This window comes from Microcebus murinus, chromosome 7, assembly GCF_040939455.1.
Source record: "Microcebus murinus isolate Inina chromosome 7, M.murinus_Inina_mat1.0, whole genome shotgun sequence".
In the NCBI taxonomy this organism is placed as follows: domain Eukaryota; kingdom Metazoa; phylum Chordata; class Mammalia; order Primates; family Cheirogaleidae; genus Microcebus; species Microcebus murinus.
This window is the reverse complement of record NC_134110.1, coordinates 6,348,403-6,370,424: the sequence shown is the minus strand read 5'-3', so window position 1 is coordinate 6,370,424 and position 22,022 is coordinate 6,348,403. Positions and strand designations below refer to the sequence as shown.

At 43.4% G+C, this 22,022-nt stretch overlaps 3 protein-coding genes across 4 annotated transcripts in view; 1 reads left to right on the top strand and 2 right to left on the bottom strand.

The window, feature by feature from the left end:
- Positions 1 to 351: 351 nt before the first annotated feature.
- On the bottom strand, positions 352 to 9,243 carry MRPL46 (mitochondrial ribosomal protein L46). The gene is made up of 4 exons (XM_012788867.3): positions 8,964 to 9,243; positions 7,348 to 7,537; positions 6,053 to 6,226; positions 352 to 738 (listed from the first exon to the last, which is right to left on the bottom strand). The coding sequence occupies exons 1-4, from the start codon at positions 9,189 to 9,191 to the stop codon at positions 488 to 490; spliced, it is 843 nt and encodes a 280-aa protein (XP_012644321.2). The 5' UTR covers positions 9,192 to 9,243; the 3' UTR covers positions 352 to 487.
- Positions 9,244 to 9,340: 97 nt separating this feature from the next.
- Positions 9,341 to 21,985, top strand: MRPS11 (mitochondrial ribosomal protein S11). 2 transcript variants are annotated; one of them, XM_012788868.3, is made up of 6 exons: positions 9,341 to 9,574; positions 9,700 to 9,816; positions 18,401 to 18,499; positions 19,074 to 19,203; positions 20,763 to 20,828; positions 21,604 to 21,985. In XM_012788868.3, exons 1-6 carry the CDS (start codon positions 9,513 to 9,515, stop codon positions 21,709 to 21,711), a joined length of 582 nt encoding a protein of 193 aa, XP_012644322.2. In that variant the 5' UTR covers positions 9,341 to 9,512; the 3' UTR covers positions 21,712 to 21,985. The 2 variants fall into 2 exon arrangements, with proteins under 2 accessions (XP_012644322.2, XP_075860879.1); XM_076004764.1 differs by lacking the exon at positions 9,341 to 9,574 and adding an exon at positions 15,455 to 15,563 and having other exon boundaries at positions 9,581 to 9,816.
- The window catches only part of DET1 (DET1 partner of COP1 E3 ubiquitin ligase), a 60,886-nt gene continuing 51,085 nt past the window's right edge, over positions 12,222 to 22,022 (bottom strand). The window contains exons 5-6 of the transcript XR_012920079.1: positions 21,770 to 21,955; positions 12,222 to 19,260 (exon numbers count right to left, since the gene is read on the bottom strand). The gene's annotated coding sequence lies outside the window, so the exon portion shown is untranslated. The remainder of the gene's footprint in view (positions 19,261 to 21,769; positions 21,956 to 22,022) is intronic.

The following is a 22,022-nucleotide window of genomic DNA, read 5'->3' as shown; positions in this document are numbered from 1 at the left end:
GAGGGATTATTTCCTCTTAGGAGGGAAGGAGGGAGGGATTATTTCCTCGGCTAGATTAAAAACACTTTCATATCAAGTGGAAAGAGAAGGGGAAAAAACTGGAAAATGGCTAAGAAACTACACAGAACTAGGTTTTTCTCATGGGCCAAGTAGCTTTCACAGAGCTCAAGGTTTTTAGGTTGACTCATTCCCACTGTTTTTAATTCCTGAGCCAAGTCAGTTGATTCACTACAATACAATACCATATTCAATTATCACCTTGGGGGGAAAATGGAAAGGCACCCTAAGAGATGGCTCTCTCTCCATTGGGAGAAGCCAGTAGACCTCAAAGGGCAAATCAGCTGAGACCAACACAACAAAAGACTCATTTATTTCTCAGAATTTAGTCTGCTGCTTGGTATTACCTGCAAACGTGGGGCAATCACACATGTCCTTGAAGCCCTAATCCCAGACTTGTCTGAGCACTGTCCGCAGGCAGCTCAGTCCATCAGAAGTCCAAAAGAAATTTCCTAACCTGGGCCAGGTATTTTGGTTTCAAATAGTCACCCAGCTCCTCCTTACTGACCCACACATGATGGCCCTTCTTCCCGGCCTGGGAAAAGTCTCCAGTTAGTAGTAGTGCTTTGAAGAAGAATACTTTGGCCCCGAGGTTACTCTCTGTCCGCATTGCCTGGGGGAACTTGAACTTGTAGTGCCCACAGGGTGCATTTCCTAGAAATTTGGCTTCCATGTTGTTTTCTGAGAGGAAAAAAAAAAACAGAATTGAAAGATAAGGACACATCCATCTGCTTATTCTGGCTCTCAAAATCATAGAGGGTCTCTGTGAGATCCTCAGGAGTGAGGATTAGAGCCATTCCTGAAAAGAGCCTCCTCCCCTCTCAATCCAAATGCTTCCTGGCCCATGGAGTCCAGATTCAGTGGGCTTATTCCCAAGTGCCAAGTTACTGATTTTAGACTAGAAGTCAGAAATGCAGTTAAAATAACACTACCTGGAAGAGCACCTAGCTTCTACATTCAGCCTAGTCATCATCTGTGGATGAAGGACCAGCACAGTTGGCCTATGAAGCAAAGTTCATCCACTTTTAAAAGGGGTATCGCATGGCATGCATTAAAAGGACTCCAGACTTGACTTCTACAGGGTGAAAATGTTATAAACAAAGTTAAAACACAAAGACAGATGGGTAGACAATATCTGTAATCTATAACTAAAGGTTAATAATCTCAACCCAGCATTTCAAAGGGGAAATGATGGATTAATTACTAAATGTCATTTGAAGAACTGGCTAACTGAATAGGAAAAATAAAGCTGGACCCTATGCTCAGTTCTTACATCAAAATTGATACCATATAGAACAAAGATTGAACAATAGAAATTTTAAATTTTCATAAAAGAGTTGTTCATTCAGATGGCAATTTCATGGGCATTTAATATTTTCTGAATTTTTCTGTATTTTTTTTTCATTAAAAAAAAAAACCTTAAGAATATTAGAAGAAAATGTGGGATACTTTCTTATACCTTAAAATATTGAGAAGGACCTTTCTAAGCAAGAAACAAAATTCAAAAGTCCAAAACAAAAAAGATTTATACTTGTCTATATAAAAATTAAATCTTTCTGCAAGGACAAATGAAGCACCAAAAGAGTCAAAGACATAATGACAAACAAGGAAAAATATTTTCAACACATTCAACAAAAGAATAACATCTTAAGGTATAAGAAGCACTTAGAAATCAATGAGAGAGGCCAGGCGCGGTGGCTCATGCCTGTAATCTAGCACTCTGGGAGGCCAAGGAGGGAGGATCGCTCAAGGTCAGGAGTTCAAAACCAGCCTGAGCAAGAGCAAGACCCCATCTCTACTAAAAAAACAGAAAGAAATTAATTGGCCAACTAAAATATATAGAAAAAATTAACCAGGCATAGTGGTCCGTGTCTGTAGTCCCAGCTACTCGGGAGGCTGAGGCAAGACGACTGCTTGAGCCCAGGAGGTTGAGGTTGCTGTGAGCAAGGCTGACACCACAGCACTTTAGCCCGGGCAACAGTGAGACTCTGTCTCAAAAAAAAAAAAAAAGAAAAAAAAAGAAAAAGAAAAGAAAAAGAAAAAGAAAAAGAAAGAGAAAGAGAAAGAGAAAGAGAAAGAGAAAGAGAAAGAGAAGAGAAGAGAAGAGAAGAGAAGAGAAGAGAAGAGAAGAGAAGAGAAGAGAAGAGAAGAGAAGAGAAAAGAAAAGAAAAGAAATCAATCAATGAGTATACTCAGGAGGGAGGATCACTGGAGCCCAGGGGTTTGAGGCCAGCCTGAGCAAGAGCAAAGACCCTGTCTATACTAAAAGTAGAAAAATTAGCTGGGCATCGTGGTGCACGCCTGTAGTCCCAGCTACTCAGGAGGCTGAGACAGGAAGATCATTTGAGACCAAGAGTTTGAGGTTGCTAGAGCTAGGCTGATGCCATGGTACTCTACTTAGGGCAACAGAGTGAGACTCTGTCAGAAAAAAGGGAGGGGAGGGGAAGGGAGGAGAGGTGAGAGGAGGGGAGGGGAAGGGAGGAGAGGTGAGAGGAGGGGAGGGGAGGGGAAGTGAGGAGAGCGGAAGAGAAGGGAGGGGAGGGAGGAAAAAACAACAAATTAAAAAAAGAAACAAGCACATGAAAATAAATATCACTGGCTTATTATAAATATATTAACCCTTTGCACTTGCCTGCTTTTTTCTCGATTCCTTTATTCTACTCGGGATTTAATTTTTTAAATACCCCAGATTTTACAAAGCGCAGCAGTAGAATAAAAAACTGGAGTTTCTTTTCACACAAACTTATTTATTTGGATTTTTTTATATTTCAAATTATTGATACATTCAAAGAGTAATTTTAATCTCTATAATTTTTGCTAACCGTGTCGAGTCACACTTGACATCCAAGTGCAAAGGGTTAAAAGGTATTGAATATTATTAATAATTAAAGAAACACAAGTTAAAATAACAATAATATATTAGTGAAGTTTAAAAACTTTGAGCTGTACACTGCTTATGAAGGTTAAGGGGAAAATTGGTACTTTCATACATATTGTGGGGGGTATACATTAGTATAACTGCTATTAATTAGCAAGAGGTATCAATCGTACATACCCCTTGACCTAGCAACTCTACTTCTAGAACTTTATCCTACCAGATATACTTATTTGCCCATGTGAGCAAAGATGAGTGTCCAAAGATGTTCACCACAGCTTTATTTATAAAACCAACAGACTGGCTAAACTGCAGTACAGACCTATTTTAAACAGTATGCTGATGTTAATAAAGCTTAAGATAGGTCTTTTACAGGCTAATTTGGAAAGATGTTTAAAAGCTTTAACAGTGTGTATGTATATATACATACACACCCACCCATTATATGGAAAAAAGGAAACATTAAATAGTCACATATTTGCATATTCTTGGAAAATTTCTAAAAGAATACACAAAAAAACTGCTAATAAATGTTGCCTCTAAGAAGGGAAAATTACTTCTTACACTACATTTACTAAATATTGTTTGATAATTTTTCACCATATACATAAACTGCTTTTCTGATATTAAAAAAACACACTAGCATTAAATGAAGAATTTATAAATGGTGTGAGCTCACATACAATACAAAATGTTAGTGGTGGGTCTCTATGAGTGGTAGAATTATATTAAGATATTTCTTTATACTTTCTTGAATTTTCTAAACTTAATTCAATAAATGCATATTACTTCTCTAAAATCTGGAAAAGATGGGTTTAAAAATATAATAAAAGAAAAAGAAAAACAGCTCATTACAAACATGAGCAAAGGATCTGAACAGGCAGTTTGCAAAAGAAGAAATACCAACAGCCAATAATCATATGAAAAGATGGTCGCTCTCGTTAGCAAACAGGAAAATGCTAATCTAAAAGAGATCATTTTTACCAACCAGACAGGAAAAAATTAAGAAGGGACTATCTCATGTGTTGGTGAGGTCTAGGCAAACAGGTACTCCCATCCACCACTCCTGAAAAGGTTAATTGTTAGATACATTCAGGAGGACAACTGGGCAGTACCTACCAAAAACTTAAGTGTGTATACCCTTGACCCATTAATTCCAATTCTAGAAAATCCATCTTGTAGAAATATTGGAAATGTGAAGCCAGTGGGGAGGAAAAGAATGTACTTTTTAACTTTTTTATATACAGTATATACTTTTATATTGCTTGCTTTTGTATTTTATTTTATATTATTTATCATTTTAATAAGTTTGCAATAAGTCAATACATTTGTAAATCAGTATGTTTTGTTTTATTTTATATGCATTAAACAAAAAAAATCATTTAATATCTTCTGTATATTTCCTTTTATATTTATTTATGATAGGAATGTTAAAAGGAAGAAAACATAGTGCCAAGGTAGAACCCCTGCCATGTGCAGATAGGAGGGGGAGCTGAGCATCAGTCATAAGGGTTTGACGTGGGGGAGGGCAAGCACCTGAACACGATGAGCCTGGCAAGAAACCCAGCTGCCAAGGCCTACCTATGTGATGGTTGAGGAGACAGAGAGCAGCAACACCCCCCACCTGCTACTCTGTGTTGATGTCTCTCCTACAGGCCACACAGGCTCCTGGGGGAAAGGCAGCTGACATTTTGTTAGCAGGCACTTATGCTAGCAACAGAGCCAGTAAAGTGGCTATGCACCACCAAATCAATTTACTCAACATTGGGCAAGTACCTACTATGTGCCAGGTGCTTTCTGAGAACTGGGCTCATGGAGAGGAATAAATACTATCTATACCTTCAAGGAAGTCAAAATTCTGGCTGGGGAGAGAGACATGTGTTAATAACCAATTACAGTGCAACAGCCTAAGTGAAAGAATGCACTCCCCACTAGCACATAAGCTCCTATTCATCACTGCGACCCCACTGCCTAGAGAGGGCCTAGCAAATCGTGGGCACAAAGTAAATGTTTGCCGCATAAACTGAATGACACACACAGTGCTATGAGAGCGTAGAGGGAAGAGTACTCTCTCTATCTGGAGGCCTGGGGAAGGTTCTGACACAAAAAGTATAACATTTGAGCTAAGTCTTAAAAACTGAGCAGTCAGGCCAGGAAGGAGTAAAGCATCACACCAGGGACCAGCATGCTCCAAAGCAAAATCACATGAAAAACCACATTATTGCAATAATGTACACATAGCACTTTTGCATAATGCAAAAGGTTTGCTGGGTTAGAACTTGGCGTATACATTAATGAGCAGTAAGAAAGAATGATGAGCTCGAGACCACAGCAAAAAGGATCTGTAGGCCATGTTTCAGAGTTTGAATTTTCACAGGAAACCTTCAGGAGGCTCATTTTAGCAGCTTTGAAGGGTATGACATAAAAGCGAGGGGGAACTTACTTGGCATCCACCTCAACAGTCTGGTGTAGTGGTTCTCAACCACTGTAATTTGCTCCCCAGGTAATATCTGGCAACATCTGGAGATATTTTTGGTTGTCACATTGGGGTGTAGGGAGGGTAGAGGATGAGGTAATGCTACTGGCATCTACTGGGCAGAGGCCAGAGATGCTGCTAAACATCGTATAATGCACAGAATAACCCCCCACAAAGAATTATCTGACCCCAAACATCAATAATGCCAAAGTTGAGAAACCCTGGGTGATCTAGTGAAAAGTAACAAGGGTCACAGCTAAAGCTGTGGGAATAAAGGGACTATTTAGAACAAAACAGGTAGGACTCAAGGACTTACGGATATCAGAATGAGGTCAAGCATAGCTCTCAGGTCACTAGTTAAGTGAACCAGTAAGCAGTGGTACCAATAAGTAGGCTGAGAGAATTGTAGAAATATCAATTTTGAATGTACTAAATTTAAAAATCTCATTGGGACAAAGATAGATTCTCACCTGGTCAAAGGAAAATCGATACCTACATTTTTCTAACTGAAATTTTTACAAACATCAAAGTTTCTATTAACCCTCCCACCCCTCCCCTTAAACCCATGCCCATAGCAGCTTGTAAATCCTCTGGCTGAGTCTCAAGTGAATCTTGTGGGATTTAGAGGAAGGCAGAGAACTCACCTGACAGTGTGGCCAGGGTTCGCTCAGCTGTTCCTCGAAGGGTCTCCCCAGGTTGCCACTCTGCCTGGGGCAGCATCCAAACATCCTGGTCTCCAAGCTTCTCTCTGACTAACAGGATAAGGTTCCTGTCTAGCTTCCGGTGCAGTGAAGTTCGGTCATTCTTTTCATCAGCTTCTACAAAGAAATGGGACCAGAGGAAGCAAGAAGACTGTGATGTGTCAGAATGAAGGAGCTTTGGGTTTTACAATCTTCTATCTTCCTTTAAGAAGAGCCACAGTGCTTTCCTTCAAAGGCCTTATAACTAAATTATAACTCTGACTCATCTCTGTGACCTCTTTCAGGGAAAAGTCTCACAATCTTGAGGAAACTCAAAGGTAAAAAGAGGAAATCAAGAGGTGAACTTCATCTTTCAATAGCAAACCATACTTTGAGCCTTTGAAAAAGAAGCAATGCCCATAATGATTCAAACATTGTATCATTGGTTTTGATACTATATGACTTATTACTTATACTTATTACTGACTTAACTAGCACCACTTTCTGTATTCTTCAGTCTTCATCGGTGAAACAAAGACAACAGAATTCAGCTTCCTACTTGAAGAGGGATTTCAGATAAAACTCCGGAACAAATGGAAAAAGGCTTTCCTACACTCTCAGTCCCAAACTAGGAGTAAACACAGATAACATTCACAAAGTTGAACTGAGAGAGAAAAGGCTATTTCAATACCCTTATCTCCCACTCAAAAATAACACAGGCCGGCCGGGCGCTGTGGCTCACGCCTGTAATCCTAGCTCTTGGGAGGCCGAGGCGGGCGGATTGCTCAAGGTCAGGAGTTCAAAACCAGCCTGAGCAAGAGCGAGACCCCGTCTCTACTATAAAATAGAAAGAAATTAATTGGCCAACTGATATATATATAAAAAAATTAGCCGGGCATGGTGGCGCATGCCTGTAGTCCCAGCTACTCGGGAGGCTGAGGCAGGAGGATTGCTTGAGCCCAGGAGTTTGAGGTTGCTGTGAGGTAGGCTGACGCCACGGCACTCACTCTAGCCTGGACAACAAAGTGAGACTCTGTCTCAAAAAAAAAAAAAAAAAAAAAAAATAACACAGGCCTTTTAAAAGTTATATGACATTAGATGTGAGCAACAGGGAAAAGAATTTATTTTTCTTCCACCTGAAAAAATTTTGTTATTTGAAATTATTTGTTACTTAAAACACAAAGCAGAGGCCATGCAACTCTCCTGTATTTGGAAACCAGACTACTCCTCTTTCATTCTGGCCTAAAAAGATTACAAACCTGTTATGCGAGCTCCAGGTTTGAACTGTAGGAACGTCTGCTCCCACATGTCTTCCAGATCTTGCACCAGCAGTATATCATCCCGGTCATCATCTTCATCATAGGAGTCAGCTTTCTTCCTTTCCAGTCGCTCACTTTCTTCCAGGGCACGAAGTTCATGATCTGAATACAGGCTTTTCTCTATCTCAATCTGGGAAAATTAAAAGGACAAAACACTACCTCAATTCTGTGAAAAGTAAAAGGAAAAAAAACAAAAACAAAAAATATAATAAAACAGCGCCATAGCACACTGGAAAAGCTCAGAAGTTTATCACCCAACATAATCAGACATACAATCAAAACACCACACAGAGACAGGAAAAGGCCAACTGCACTCTGAGCTTGAGTTACATTTGCCAAAAGGTGAGAATGTGACTGGGGGTCAAAACTGATGCAAAAAACAGATAGCTAAGACAGGCACTGCCTGACTACTTTCCATGCTCCAGTCATGTCAGTCTTTGATCAGAATGTCACTCACCAAGAACTTCCCTGCCTCAGGAGCTTTACAGATGCTGTTCCTTCTTCCTAGAATGTGTTTTTCATGTTCTTTCTCCTGGGAGATTTCTACTCATCTTTCTGATCTTAATTTAAATATCATTTTCTCAGAGAGACATTCCTTGACACATTTTTTTTTTTTTTAGAGACTGGGTCTCGCTACATTGCCCAGGCAACTCTCAAACTCCTGAACTCAACCAATACTCCTGCCTCAGCCACCCAAGTAGCTGGGATTACATGCTTACAAAATCATAAAATCATAAAAATCAAAATTAGATGTCCATGTTAAACATTCTTATAGTATCCTATGTTTTCCTTTACAACACTTATCAGAGTCTGCAATTAGTCATATGATTATTTGGTTACTGACTTCCTCCCTCACTCCACCAGACTGAAGCTCTCTGAGAACCTGAACTAGATTTGTCTTATTCATAACAGCATTTCTATCGCTTAACACAGTGTCTGATACATAGTATATATTCAGTAAACATCTGTTGGGTGGGTAATGAACATTCGAATAAATGAATAAATGGAGCAAAAATCACAGTATAGCTCTCAGTAGACCAAAACAAAAACATCTCAGATTCTAGGGAAACAAACACCCTTCAGTTACTACCTATGGGGACTTATCCTCACAGCCATTACACTCAGTTTTGCCCTTTATCACAGGCATCGTGCAAATGTAACCCCGCTGCCTCCTGTACTTCCTTCTTCTTAATACTCATCCCATCACAGACTTTCTTCCCTCCAAACTGTGAGCTCCTTGTGACGGGCTGATTCTTGTTCGCCACCAGATCCCTACTGTGTTACGTGAACAAGAACATCTCCAAATATTCGCCTAAGGTGATGACAAAGCCAAATGAATAAGGAACTACTTTTTGTTGAATACCTACTATGCACCAAACCAAGTCAGTAAGGTAGGTACCATTTTGCAGGTAAGTACTACATACCTAAGTTCAGAGAACTGAAATGACTCGCTCAAGGACACACAGACTAATTGGTACTGAAGTTGGGTTCGAACTCAGCCCCGTGTGGTGCTACTGTGTCCTAACGTCACCCTGAAGCCCATGTCCCAGTCCCACCTGCTGTAGCAAAGCTGCCATCTCTTCCTGCAATGGGGTCAACGGCTTGGAGACTACCGGAGGACGCTGCAGGCACAACGCGCCCAACAGACGCCATGGGGATCCTTTGTTTGCGGGTGCAGCCGCAAGGGACAGGCTGCGAGAACTCAGGCTACCAGCCCAGAGCCTCTCAAACCGCCGCCAGCCCCTCGCCACCCCTAACAGATTTCGCCTTGCGGGCGCCGCCATCTTTTCGCCCTCCCACAATGTACCGCGGCTCCCAGCGGGGACCTCAGCCAATCCCATGTTCCCATAAGGCAGCGCGAGGGAACTATTCCAATATGGAGGGGTGGATGAGGATCTCAGAACGTTAAAAAATAGGAAGGAATCCGAGGAGAATCTGCAATTATAGTTTTTATGTCGCATTTAAATTGAAATAAAAATATCCGTTGGACCTTATCTGAATATCAGTTGACTTTTCCTTCTGTACCCTCCCCCACAGGCGCTCATGGTACGGGCGCCTCTCCAGCAATAGCTGCCGAAGGGAGCTGAGTGGGGTCAATTTCAGTCATGCAGGTCGTAAGAAACGCGGGGTTTTGGTTCCTCCGGTCCTGGAGTTGGCCCAGAACTAGGTAACAGTGATTGCCCCTGGAGCCCACGGCCACGCTAGGGTCCACGCCCCTTCCCATGCCGATGAGCCACTCGGGCCCCAGTGGCCGCCAGGCTGTGGCCCTCAGTGAGCTTTGCCTCCATGCAGGGTCGTGGCTGGGTCGCCGGCCGGGACCATCCACACTGGCGCGCCAGAGCTGCAAGACGCGGTGGCCAAGCAGGAAGTTGAGGAGAAGGCTGCAGCTCCGAGCCACAGCCCCTTCAGGTGAGCGCCACTTGGGTCCAGCACACGAGAGACCTGCAGCCTGTGACTCTTCTCCGCCACCCTCTAGAGTCAGAATGAGTGCATTCTCAGCCCTCTCACTTGCCATCTGTAAAACGTTATGCAAATCAATCTCTAAGCCTCAGCTTTCTTATCTAAAAATGAGGATAATGCTGAGAGTGGTGGTTGTGAGAATCAAAGACGAGCCCTGGCACAAAGTAGATGTTTACTGAACATATGTTGAATGAATGAGTGATTGTCAAAAGAACGTAATATATATCAATTTTTCCTTCTTTCTGAGACAGAGATCATGTCAGATTAACAACTTCCCTGCCTAGGACACAAAATGGGAAGCTGGGGGCCACTATGCTATGGAACAAATTATCAGGCACTTTTTAGAGAAGGTTCAGGGTGGGTTTTGTGCTAGGAACTGGCATTTTCCTTCCCACCCACCAGTGCCACCACCTCTGTGTGCGAGTCATGTACACATCCACCTTAACTTCACATTCATTTAACAACTCTCTACAGAGAATGTATATGCCAGGCAACATGCTAGGTGCTGGGAATACAAATACAAAGATCATTCCTCCCCACAAGTAAATCACAGTCTTTCATGGAAAACAAATATGTGAACGTTTTCAGTGTAATTTGATCAATAGTATAATGGAGGTGAGAACTGGTTAGAAGTGGGAAAGAATTAGTGTCTCAGTCCTGAGGAAAGAAATCAGGCAAGACTGCAGAGAAAAAAACGTGGAACTCAAAAGTAAATTAAATGGGATTTCAGCTGGACAAGATGAAAGTGGTCATGGGAGGCAATGGTAACAGCCTGTGTAAAGACATGCCACGTGAAACAACATGGTGTATTCAGGTGTGTGTGATGCAAATGAGGCCAGTAAGACAAGCAGGAATAAGAATGCTGAAGGTGTTGGCTGTCACACTGTAACTCTTTTTTTTATCTTTTTTTATTCTCTCTTTTTTTTTTTTGAGACAGAGTCTCCCTCTGTAGCTCACAGCAACCTCAAACTCCTGGGCTCAAGCGATCCTCCTGCCTTGGCCTCCTGAATAGCTGGGACTACAGGCATGCGCCACCATGCCTGACTAATTTTTTCTATTTTTTGTAGAGATGGGTCTCACTCTTGCTCAGGCTGGTCTTGAACTCCTGAGCTCAAACAGTCCTCCCGCCTCAGCCTCCCAGAGTGCTAGGATTACAGGCTGTGAGCCACTACACCCGGCCCACACTATAACTTTTACACTGTACACACTGCAGGCAGTGAGCAGCCGCAGGAAGGAATCTAAACGAAGATCCTGTTGTAGTCATTCAGCAATGCCAGGCACTGTTGAAAGCATTGGGGATATATCCCTCACCAAACAGACAAAAAGCCCTGCCCCCATAAAACTTAAATTCTAGTGGGTAGGAGACAATAAATAGAAAATTAGTAAAACATGGGTGTATAACAGTTGGGGGAGGGGAGGGTACAGCAGGCTTTCTTGGCCACATTCTGTAAGGTTTTGTAGGCCATCTTTAGTTGTGAGGACTTCAGCCTTTTACTGAGTGATATGGGAAGCACTGGAGAGTTTTGAGTAGAGGATTGACATGATCTTGCTTGCATTTTAAAGGAAGTTTCTTTGGCTGCTGTGTTAATATTAAACCATAAATGAGTAAAAATGGAAGGTGGGAGAAGTCGTCTAAGCAATTAGAAGAGTGCTGAAATAATCCAGTCAAGAAATGGTGGTGGCTTGGAGCAGGGTGATACCAGTAACAGTGGTATAAATATAAATGGTTGGACTGATACATTTTGAAGGAAGAGCCAGTGGGATTTGTTAATATAAAGTGTGAGAAAAAAAAAAGAAGTCAAGGAAGATCCCAAAACTTTTGGCCTAAACAACTGGAAACATGGAGTTGTCATTTATTAAGATGAAGAAGACTGAAGGAGTTTGAACTGGAGTGGTTAAGTTTGAGAAGTTTAATTAACATGTAAGTGGAGATACATACAATGTAGACCAGGGGTCCTCAAACTTCTTAAACAGGGAGCCAGTTCACTGTCCCTCAGACCGTTAGAGGGCCGGACTATAGTTTAAAAAAAACTATGAACAGGCCGGGCACGGTGGCTCACGCCTGTAATCCTAGCACTCTGGGAGGCCGAGGAGGGCGGATCGTTTGAGCTCACGAGTTCGAAACCAACCTGAGCAAGAGCAAGACCCCGTCTCTACTATAAATAGAAAAAAATTAATTGGCCAACTAAAAATATATAGAAAAAATTAGCCGGGCATGGTGGTGCATGCCTGTAGTCCCAGCTACTTGGGAGGCTGAGGCAGGAGGATCGCTTGAGCCCAGGAGTTTGAGGTTGCTGTGAGCTAGGCTGACGCCACGGCACTCACTCTAGCCTGGGCAACAAAGTGAGGCTCTGTCTCAAAAAATTAAAAAAATTAAAGAATAAAACTATGAACAAATTCCTGTGTACACTGCACATATTTTATTTTGAAGTAAAAAAACAAACGGGCAAAAACACCCACATGTGGCCTGTGGGCGGTAGTTTGAGGACGCCTGATGTAGACTATAAGAAATAGAGTTCAGGGGACAGATCTGGGCTGGAGATATACATTACATTTAGGAAACATCATCATATGAATGGTATATAAAACCATGTGACAATAGGATTATCGTTAGAGTATAGATGAACAGAAGAGGTCCAAAGACTGAACCCTAGAGCACTCTGATATTTAGAGATTTAGGAGATAAGGAAGAACCAGAAAAAAAAGATAAGGAACTTCTTATCACTAAGTCAGTAGAAAATCAGGAGTTTTCTTGGGTTTTTTTTTTTTTTTCCGTTTGTTTGTTTGTTTAACTGTGTTACAAGGTGGGGAGGTTAGCTATGTCAAATGATGCTGATATGATAGGTCAATAGGCCGATGACAGAATTGCTCATTGGATTTCACAGAGTGGAGTTGGCTGGATTAGAGTGCTTTTGAGGGAATGGTGGGAGCTAACATCTGACTGGAGTGGGTCCAAGGAGAATAGAAGACAGGAAGAAACAGCCAGTATGGTCATTTCCTTAAGGGGGCTGTGCTGTAAAAGGGCATAGAGAAATAGGCAGTAGATCAAGGCAGCGGTGGGTTCAAGAGGTTTGGGACATGACAGTATGTTTTGCTGATGGGATGATGCAGGAGAGGGAAAGGACGACGACACGGGAGCGATGTCCTTCAGGAGCCAGTGTTCAAGTGGAGCACTGCAACAGGAGAGACGGCAAAGACTGTGGGCACAGATGTCTGGTAGTGGGAGCAGGAAGAAAGTCTGATTGCTTCTATTTCTCTGAGAAGGTCAGCAGCTGGCAGTAAGGAAGCAGAAAGGAGGTGGAGGTTTGAGGGACAAAAGAAGGTATAGAAGAGTCATCCTAGAGAATGGAAGGGTAATTGGACTGGGGATGTGCTGTGTGATTGCCAGGCCGTGCTGAGGGCCCACTTGATGCCAGAACTCATTAAAATAGAGCAGTGGTTCTCAACTGGGAGCAATTTTGCCTCCAGAGGACTTGTAGCAATGTCTGAAGCCATCTTTGCTTGTCACAACTTGGGAGATAGTATCTAGTGGGTAGAGGCCAGGGATGCTACTGAATACCTTAGCATTCACAGGACAGCCTCCCACAGCAAAGAATTACCTTGCCCAAAATGTCGGCAGCACTAAGGTTGAGAAATGCTGACAGTAGGGAAAAACCAGTCAGCACTGCTGTGTATTGTTCTTTAGCCAGCTGTGCAGGTACATGCACAGGCTCAGAGTGGCTGGATTTAGGCAGGGTTCGGGGTTTGTCAGGAGAGTACAATGAAGTAAAGGGAAGGGGGACGTGCAGAGAGTTAAGGCTGTATGCAAGGGGGTGATTATCATGATTGACCATTAGATGTAGTCTGGCTGAGGAGAGGAGTGAGGCCATGAGGAGTGTGAAGGATAGTAGAAAGCTGGTAGGATCGGTGGTGATAGGTCCTTGTGGGATTGACGGGCTCCTGGAGTGGGGGTAGTACAAGGAGCAAGTGGGTACACCAGGAAGTGGTGGTCGGGGAGTATGGCGCTTGAATTCTAGGCTGTGATGGGGTTGCAGGTATCAGCAATGACAAGGGCTGGGTATGACCATACAAGTAATTAGTCAAGGTAGGACACAGGACCTGTGATAATTGAAGGAAAGGAGGTTAAGCAACAAGCGAAGGGGTTGGAAGAATATCACTGAAATCACTAGCAATTAAGACAAGAATATTGTAAAGGGAAAGTAAACCAAGAAATACGATCTTTACATTTTTCTGCATGTATTTGCAATTTTAAAAGTTGTCTCTAGCAGCAATTAGAGAATGGGTTGTCTGTCTACATTTCCATGGTGTGAGGCTAGGTGTGAAGAGAGCAGACCAGTGCCAGAAAGTTTTGTCTTTCCTTTTTCTGGCTTTCTTGGGGTGAACTACTTGGTTCATACATCAGACCTGGAAAATTTAAAGGCCTGATCTTGGGTTTCTTCAATTAATGGTTCAAGCTGCAAATCCTTCCTAGTTCCAAACTTTGATATACATAAAGGCATTACAATGGTTACATTCCAACTTGTGTTTTTTGACTCCCAAGTCAGTAGGGGAGATTATCAATGGAGAAATAATCATCTTTTAAACATCAGTGTCATCTAAGAGACTCATCCACTTTCTATCTGGGCATTATAAACTGATAAGCCGACAACTTGATGAAGTTCTAAATCATTTCTAAAGAATACACTTGTAACCTTTGAATACCACTGTGGGTTTTTTGTTTTTTTGAAATACCTGTAGGAAAGCAGGTAGGGAAGGGGCTGGTAGGGAGATAGATTATAATGTGTTTTCTAAAATGGAATGCATTGTCTTTCAGGTGGCTGTGGGGGGTGCGAACATGAATCTGATTTTTGTGTGTAGGCCAAGTGCAACAGCAGGTTCATTGCCATCTCCAAAGCTGAAGGATGATTGTGTTTGAATTTAAAAAGAAAGCATAGCATCATCAGCTAAGCTGTGAACTGAGGCAGATCTGTGGGGTCCAAGGGTTGGCTGCCTTTGCTAACCCTATTTCCCTATTCCCCCCTGATTTGCTCCATCTGAAAATAAAGAGGCTTACCTAGAGATAGCCAGAGAACAGCTTGGGCTAAGACCGTGGAAGATCCTGAACTCAGTACAATGTGTTCTCAACCTTAAGTTCACATCTGATTCTCCTGGGTCATTTGAAAGGTAGGTTCCCAGTCCCCATCCAGAATCTAGGGTGGAGCTTACGCATTTGGATGCTTCACAGCTGGCTGGTGTTCAGCCTGCATTGAGAGCTACTGGTCTAAGGTAGGGGGTGGCAAACCACCAGATTTTTATTGGAACACAGCCACACCTACTAATTTACTGTTGTCTGGCTGTTTTTGTGATACATCAGCAGAGTTTAGTAGTTGAGACAGAAACCTCTTGGCCAGCAAAGCCTAAAATATTTACTCTCTGGTCCTTTACAAAAAGTTGGCTATCTTCTATTTGAAGGATGCTTAATTTTTTTATGGTAATGATACTATGAGTATTAAAATATTATATCTCTTTTTTATAAAATAGAGTTAAGACATTATCTGTGGTTGATGAAACAAGAAACACAGGTTTGACCTTATTTTTTAAATTGCAGAAAGAGTGGACTGTAGACCTGCGGTCCCCAACCCTCATCAGGTCCCCAAGCCCCATCAGTTCCCCAGCTCCCATCGCAGCCTGTTAGGAACAGGGCTGCACAGCAGGAGGTGAGCAGCTGGCAAGCCCGAGATCCGCCTCCTGTCACATCAGCAGCAGCATTAGATTCTCACTGGAGCGCAAACCCTACTGTAAACTGCGCATGCGAGGGATCTAGGTTGTGCGCTTCTTATGAGAACCTACTGCCTGATGATCCGGGGTGGAGCTGAGGTGGTGATGCTAGTGCAGGGAGTGGCTGCAAATACAGATTATCATCAGCAGAGAGGTTTGACTGCACAGAGACCATAATCAGTTGCTCACAGACTCATACCAAAACCCTATCTCATTGAGTGGCAGGTGACAACTAAGCTGCATCTGGTGGCAGGCTTTTGTCAGAATTCAACACCTAGTCTGTGCATGGCCCGCCCATTATTTATTTACCACTTCTGTCTGTGCCTCTTTCCCACGCTGCACACTTGTCTCAGTCACAGTTTTGGTAAGCCCACAAGCTAACCCTAGCAAAAATGAGTAAAAAACAAATATCGCTGGAGAGTTTCTTTGAAAAGGGGGAAAGATCCAATGATGAAACAGCAGAAGCTTCCAACAAAACGAAAGCTGTATTGAAAAGAAAATACCAAGAGTCCTACTTAAATTACAAGTTCATTGCAACAGGTGATTCACATACTCCAAGCCTGCTTCGTATAATATATGGCAACCAGCTATCCAGGGAAGCCACGAAACCTTCAAAACTGCTTCACCACATGGAGACCAAGCACCCTGCATTAAAAGACAGGCCTTTGGAGTTTTTAAAAAGCAAAAAATGTGAACATGAAGAACAGAAGCAATTATTGAAGGCCACCACTTCATCAAATGTGTCTGCACTGACAGCATCACTCCTAGTGGCTAACACATTGCTAAAGCTAAGAAGCCCTTTACTATTGGCGAAGAATTGTTCCTGCCTGCTAAGGGCATATGCTATGAACTTTTAGGAGATGCCACAGTTCAAGAGATGGCACATATTCCTCTTTTAGCTAGCACCATGACTAGATGAATTACTGAAATAGAATTGAGGCACAATTGTTAGGATTAATGAGTCACCATGATATACAATCCAGGTTGACAAGTCTATCAATGCTAACAACAAGGCAACAATGCTTGTTTTTGTGCAATATATTTTTCAGGAGGAAAAAGGAGAATATGTTATGTGAGGATATGTTATGTGAGGATATGTTATGTGCACTCTTGTTGCCAGCCAACACCTCAGCTGCAGAACTATTCAAATCTCTAAATGATTTCATATCAGGAAAACTGAACTGATCATTTTGTGTGGGTACATGCACTGACAGAGCGGCTGCCGTGACTGGACGGCTTTCTGGTCTCACTACTCAGGTCAAAGAGGTCGCTTCTGAATGTGAGTCTATGCACTGTGTCATCCATAGAGAAATGCTGGCTGGCTGAAAAATGTCACCTGAACTAAACATTTTCTAGGTTGTGATTAAAATTGTCAACCACATTAAAGTACATGCCCTTAACTCATGTCTATTCACCCAGCTCTGTGAGGAAATGAACACAGAGCACACACATCTTCTCTTACACACAGAAGTAAAGTAGCTTCTAAAGGTAGATCAATGGCCAGAGTTTTTGAGTTAATAAGAGCCGCTCCAGAGATTTCTTTTAGAAAAACAGTCACCACCGGCAGCACATTTCAGTGACACAGGATGGGTCACTGAAACTTGCTTACTTGTGTGACACATTCAGCCTGCTCAACAGACCAATCTGTCACTTCAAGGGAGAATGACAACTGTGTTCAAGTCGGCAGATAAAGTAGCTGCATTCAAAGCCAAACTGGAATTATGGGGGTAATGACTGAACATTGGGATTTTTGACATGTTTCCAACTTTAGCAGAGATTTTTAAAAAGACTGAGCTAAGGCCTTCTTTCTCCCAGCTGGTACATGATCACCTATCTCAGCTTTCAAAAGAGTTTGAACATTACTTACTTCCCAAACACAAAAGATCCCTGAACTGGGAAGGAATAGATCCCTGACCCATTTGTGATTAAGCCAGGTGAATTGACTTTGTCCATGCTAGAAGAGGGTGAACTGCTTGAGATCACAAATGACAGTGGCCTTAAAAGTATGTTTGAGACAACTTCAAATCTCCATATGTTCTGGATTAAAGTCAAGGTGGAATATCCTGACATTGCCAGAGAAACACTGAAAAGCCTGCTTCCATTTCTAACACCTTTTCTTGTGAAGCAGGGTTTTCTGCAGTGACAGCAACCAAACTGAGATTACAGAGTAGACTAGACATAAGCAACACACTTTGGGTGTCACTGTCTCCCATCACCCCCAGATGGGACCGTCTAAGCTCAGGGCTCCCACTGATTCTGCATTGTGGTGAGTTGTATAATTATTTCATTATATACTATCATAATAATAGAAATAAAGAGCACAATAAATGTAATGTGCTTGAACGATCCCGGAACCATCCTCCATGCCACCACCAGTCCATGGAAAAATTGTCTTCCATGGTGCCAAAAAGGTTGGGAACTGCTGCATAGAGGACTTGAAAATAGTGATATGACTATACTAGCAGGGACAAGGAAGATGCAGAGTATGAATGCAAATCTTCTTGTAGCAGAAAGTCTTAGACTTGTCTGAGACTAGACATGTCTTACAAGAAATACCCTCATCATCACAGTGGTGAATCACAGACATGGCAGTAGCCAGAAGGATATAAAAGGAATGGTGAGGACAGCCACCTCAGGAACAGGATGGGGGCAGAGGCCTGTTGTTTTTCATTATGGATTCATCTGTACTATTTGATTTTTTTAAAAAAAACCATGATATATTTCTTTGATTTTAAAAAGTCACAATTTTAAATAAAATGTTTTTTTCTAATTGCAGCATTTACCCTCCCGTTCCAGGAGAAGAGAGCTCTTTGAGATGGGCAGGAAAGAAATTCGAGGAAATCCCAATCGCACACATTAAAGCAACCTACAACAAGTGAGCAGGAAGCACCTGGGCAGGCCTCCTGTGGGTTTCTTTCTGTTGCACCAGGAGGTCCCCATGAATACCCCTGGGGTAGAAGTTGGGGTGCCCGAGTGCTTGCATGGTGGTGCTAATGTGGCGGTTCCCCCGGGCTCACTCCTTCTCATTCGGGGAAACTGCCTTCTGTCTTTATAAAGTATATTCAAGTTTCATGAAAATGTGAAATAGTTTGGGCCTATCACATCTATGCAATTTCTTTGCTTTCCTTTGGAGTAATGTTTCCTGGTTTTGCTCAAGAATTGGAGAGAATGTACTAGGGGCAGATGAAGGCGTGTATTTAGTGTTGCTTCTTCCCAGTAACTACCTTTACATTATGGAGCTCTCTAGATTAAGTGATTTTTTAGGGGAGGTTTCTGACCATTCCTGACACTTCCTATAGGAAGTGTTCAAAACACGTTCATTTGAGAAGCTCAAAGTGGAAGCAACTGAATTTCTTTTTCTTTCTCTCCCAGACTTCTCAGGGCCTAAGTTAGCGTTCCCTTATTTCCCTTACAATAGTTACATCCTGTGCCTCCCCTGCTTTTCTCAGCACGCAGATCCAGGTAGTCTCTGCTGCTAACCAGTCCCTTGCCCGTACTTCCTGTGGCACGGAGGGATTCCGGAACGCCAAGAAGGGCACAGGCATCGCGGCACAGACAGCAGGCATAGCTGCCGCAGCAGTAAGTGTTCCTTCCGGTTCCCTCCGTGGCGTGTTCCACCTTCCGCACGGCTGATCACTGTGTGGAGAATTCTCATTAAACTAGCCATTCAGAAGCAAGGGGCTTAACCCTTGTTAGATGGCCCAACATTGGGGGGTGGGGGGGGTTGAAGCGGTCTGAAAGGGTTTCCCTTTTTCTTTCTCTCAGCTTCATTAGAGGTGGAGCATTTGTTGGTTCATGCTAGAATCCTAGCAGGTAAGAGCAAGGTACTAAAGGCTTGAGAACCAAAGCCCACCTCTGTTTAAAGGTGGGCTGGAGCTGGTGATAATAGGCTATTTGGAAAGAATGTGGTATGGTGAGGATCTCATATGCTACCAGTTCCAGTATGAATTGTTGCAGACCTTTCTAGAAGCAAACTGGCTGTGTGCTTTGGTATATTTATGGGGCATCTACTATGTGCCGGACATTTTATATTCATTGTCTTGAATCTTCAAAAGACCTTGAGTATTGCCCATGTTTTGAAGAGCCAGTTGAGATTCTGAGCGTGCAGCTTGCTGAGAGGCACGCAGCCAGTTCAGTTCCCTGCTCTGGACTCAGGTTGGTCGGGGGCCGAAGCCTGCATACTTGCTGCTGGAGCACAGGCCTTACAAATGTTCAGACTCTGCCAAACCAGACATGTTTCCTGAAGGAAAACTTTGACCTTCAAACAAAGGAAGACACCCAAAAAATTGACTGCTATGTATTATCATCAAAAACTAAAATGCTGTCAACACCCAACGATGGCTAGATCATGTACCATTAAAAGAAACATATCAGTGTTCACAGTGGGTTCTGCATGGTGGGTCATGAGTGACTTCTGTGTATTTTCCAATTTTTTTTTTTTTTTTTTTTTTTTTTTTTTTTTTTTTGAGACAGAGTCTCACTTTGTTGCCTAGGCTAGAGTGAGTGCCGTGGCGTCAGCCTAGTTCACAGCAACCTCAGACTCCTGGGCTCAAGCGATCCTTCTGTCTCAGCCTCCCAAGTAGCTGGGACTACAGGCATGAGCCACCATGCCCGGCTGATTTTTTATATATATATATATATATTAGTTGGCCAATTAATTTCTTTCTATTTTTATGGTAGAGACGGGGTCTCGCTCAGGCTGGTTTTGAACTCCTGACCTTGAGCAATCCGCCCGCCTCGGCCTCCCAGAGAGCTAGGATTACAGGCGTGAGCCACCGCGCCCGGCCCTATTTTCCAATTTTTATGATGAGCAAATGTTTAGGTTTGCCTTGAAGTCCAGGGTGGCCCTTCACAGTCTGAAACTGTACATTTGCCCACCTGAGAAAAATCCAAGTGATATTTAGAGATCTCCATTAGGTGGCGGTGCAGGCCTGGGCTAAGCGGATCACAGTCACTTTAATTCTGTGGCTTCTGAGGTCTCTGCTGGGCATGTCCTGCACTGCTGCCATCTGTCCTTTGCTTTCCTCCCTGCTCACCTCTGTGGGTGCCCTTTCCCTGGGGCTCCAGGTGGCAGCTAGAGGTTTGGGTACAGTAGTTCTCTCTCTCTGGGACACTAACCACCTGCTGCTTCTCTCCAGAAAGCTACAGCAAAGGGTGTGACTTACGTCCGAGTTGTGGTCAAAGGCCTGGGGCCGGGGCGCTTGGTAAGTGACCACCATTCTCCCCAGTTTTTGTGCTTTCTTCTTACTTAAAGAAGTTGGGGCTTGAAAGCCAAGTACAGAGAGTGGAAAAGCAGTCTATAGTGGATTTCCATGGTGGCTCGAAGTTTCTTGTTCCTATAACCTACTAAGCCCCTCAAAGCAAGCCTCGATCACTTAGTTTAATTTGTCAGACACTTACTGAGTGCCTGCTGTGTGCTGGACACTGGGAATGGGAAGGTGGTGCAGATCCCTCAGGACATCCTGCTGAGTGCAGTGGTAAAGCCTGTGCCCAGGGTGCTGTGAGCCCATTGGAGGAGCCCGAACCCAGCAAGGATAATCTTTCCCAACGATCGTTAGCTGGGATGATCTCTAGATTCCCCAAAGAGGTGACATCTCTCTGACTTTGCAGGAATAATAAGGTTTTGGAGGGGGGGAAGAGGGGGTACATGCAGGCAAAGGGAACTGCTTCAGGAAAGCTACAGAAATGGTACTTAAGGTATGCCAGGGTCCACAAGGAGCTTTGTTCTCAGATCATAAAGCACAAGGTGAAAGTGGGTGGTGCGGTTTGAGAGGGGTACGTTGTGAGAATTTGGTTATGGGGTTTGGGTGGAGACCTTGTAAGAATAGGATGGGATTGGGGTTGTAGGTATCAAGCCAGGGGGCCTCCTGCTCTCCTCCCTTCCCCACCCCACCTGGCCCCTCTCCGAGCCCTGTCTGGAGAAGCTGGGCTGTCATTTCTGGAACCATGCCCTTCTACTCTTCCTTCTGCTCCTTCCAGTCTGCCATCAAGGGACTGACCATGGGGGGCCTGGAAGTGATCTCAATCACAGACAACACCCCCATCCCGCACAATGGCTGCCGCCCCAGGAAGGCACGGAGGCTGTGATGAGAAGGAAGCTTGACCTCAAGTCTCAGCCTCTACTTGGACCTTGTAGAAAACTCACCGTCAGAGCGGTCTCCAGAGCAGTGCTTGCTGGAGATCCTTCAGGTGTAAGAGAGAGCGCTGCCTCCTTACACAGTGGCCCTCGCTTGTGCTTCCAACTGGAGATGGTGTGTCCCAGAGGTGCGCTTCGCCTTCATAGACGTGAGGGATCTACAGGGGCAGCATGGCCCAGGCTCCAATGTCTGCTCTGAGAGAATAAAAGAATACCTGGACATACCGTCTGTTGTAATTGTTAGTTTTTTGCTTCTAGCATT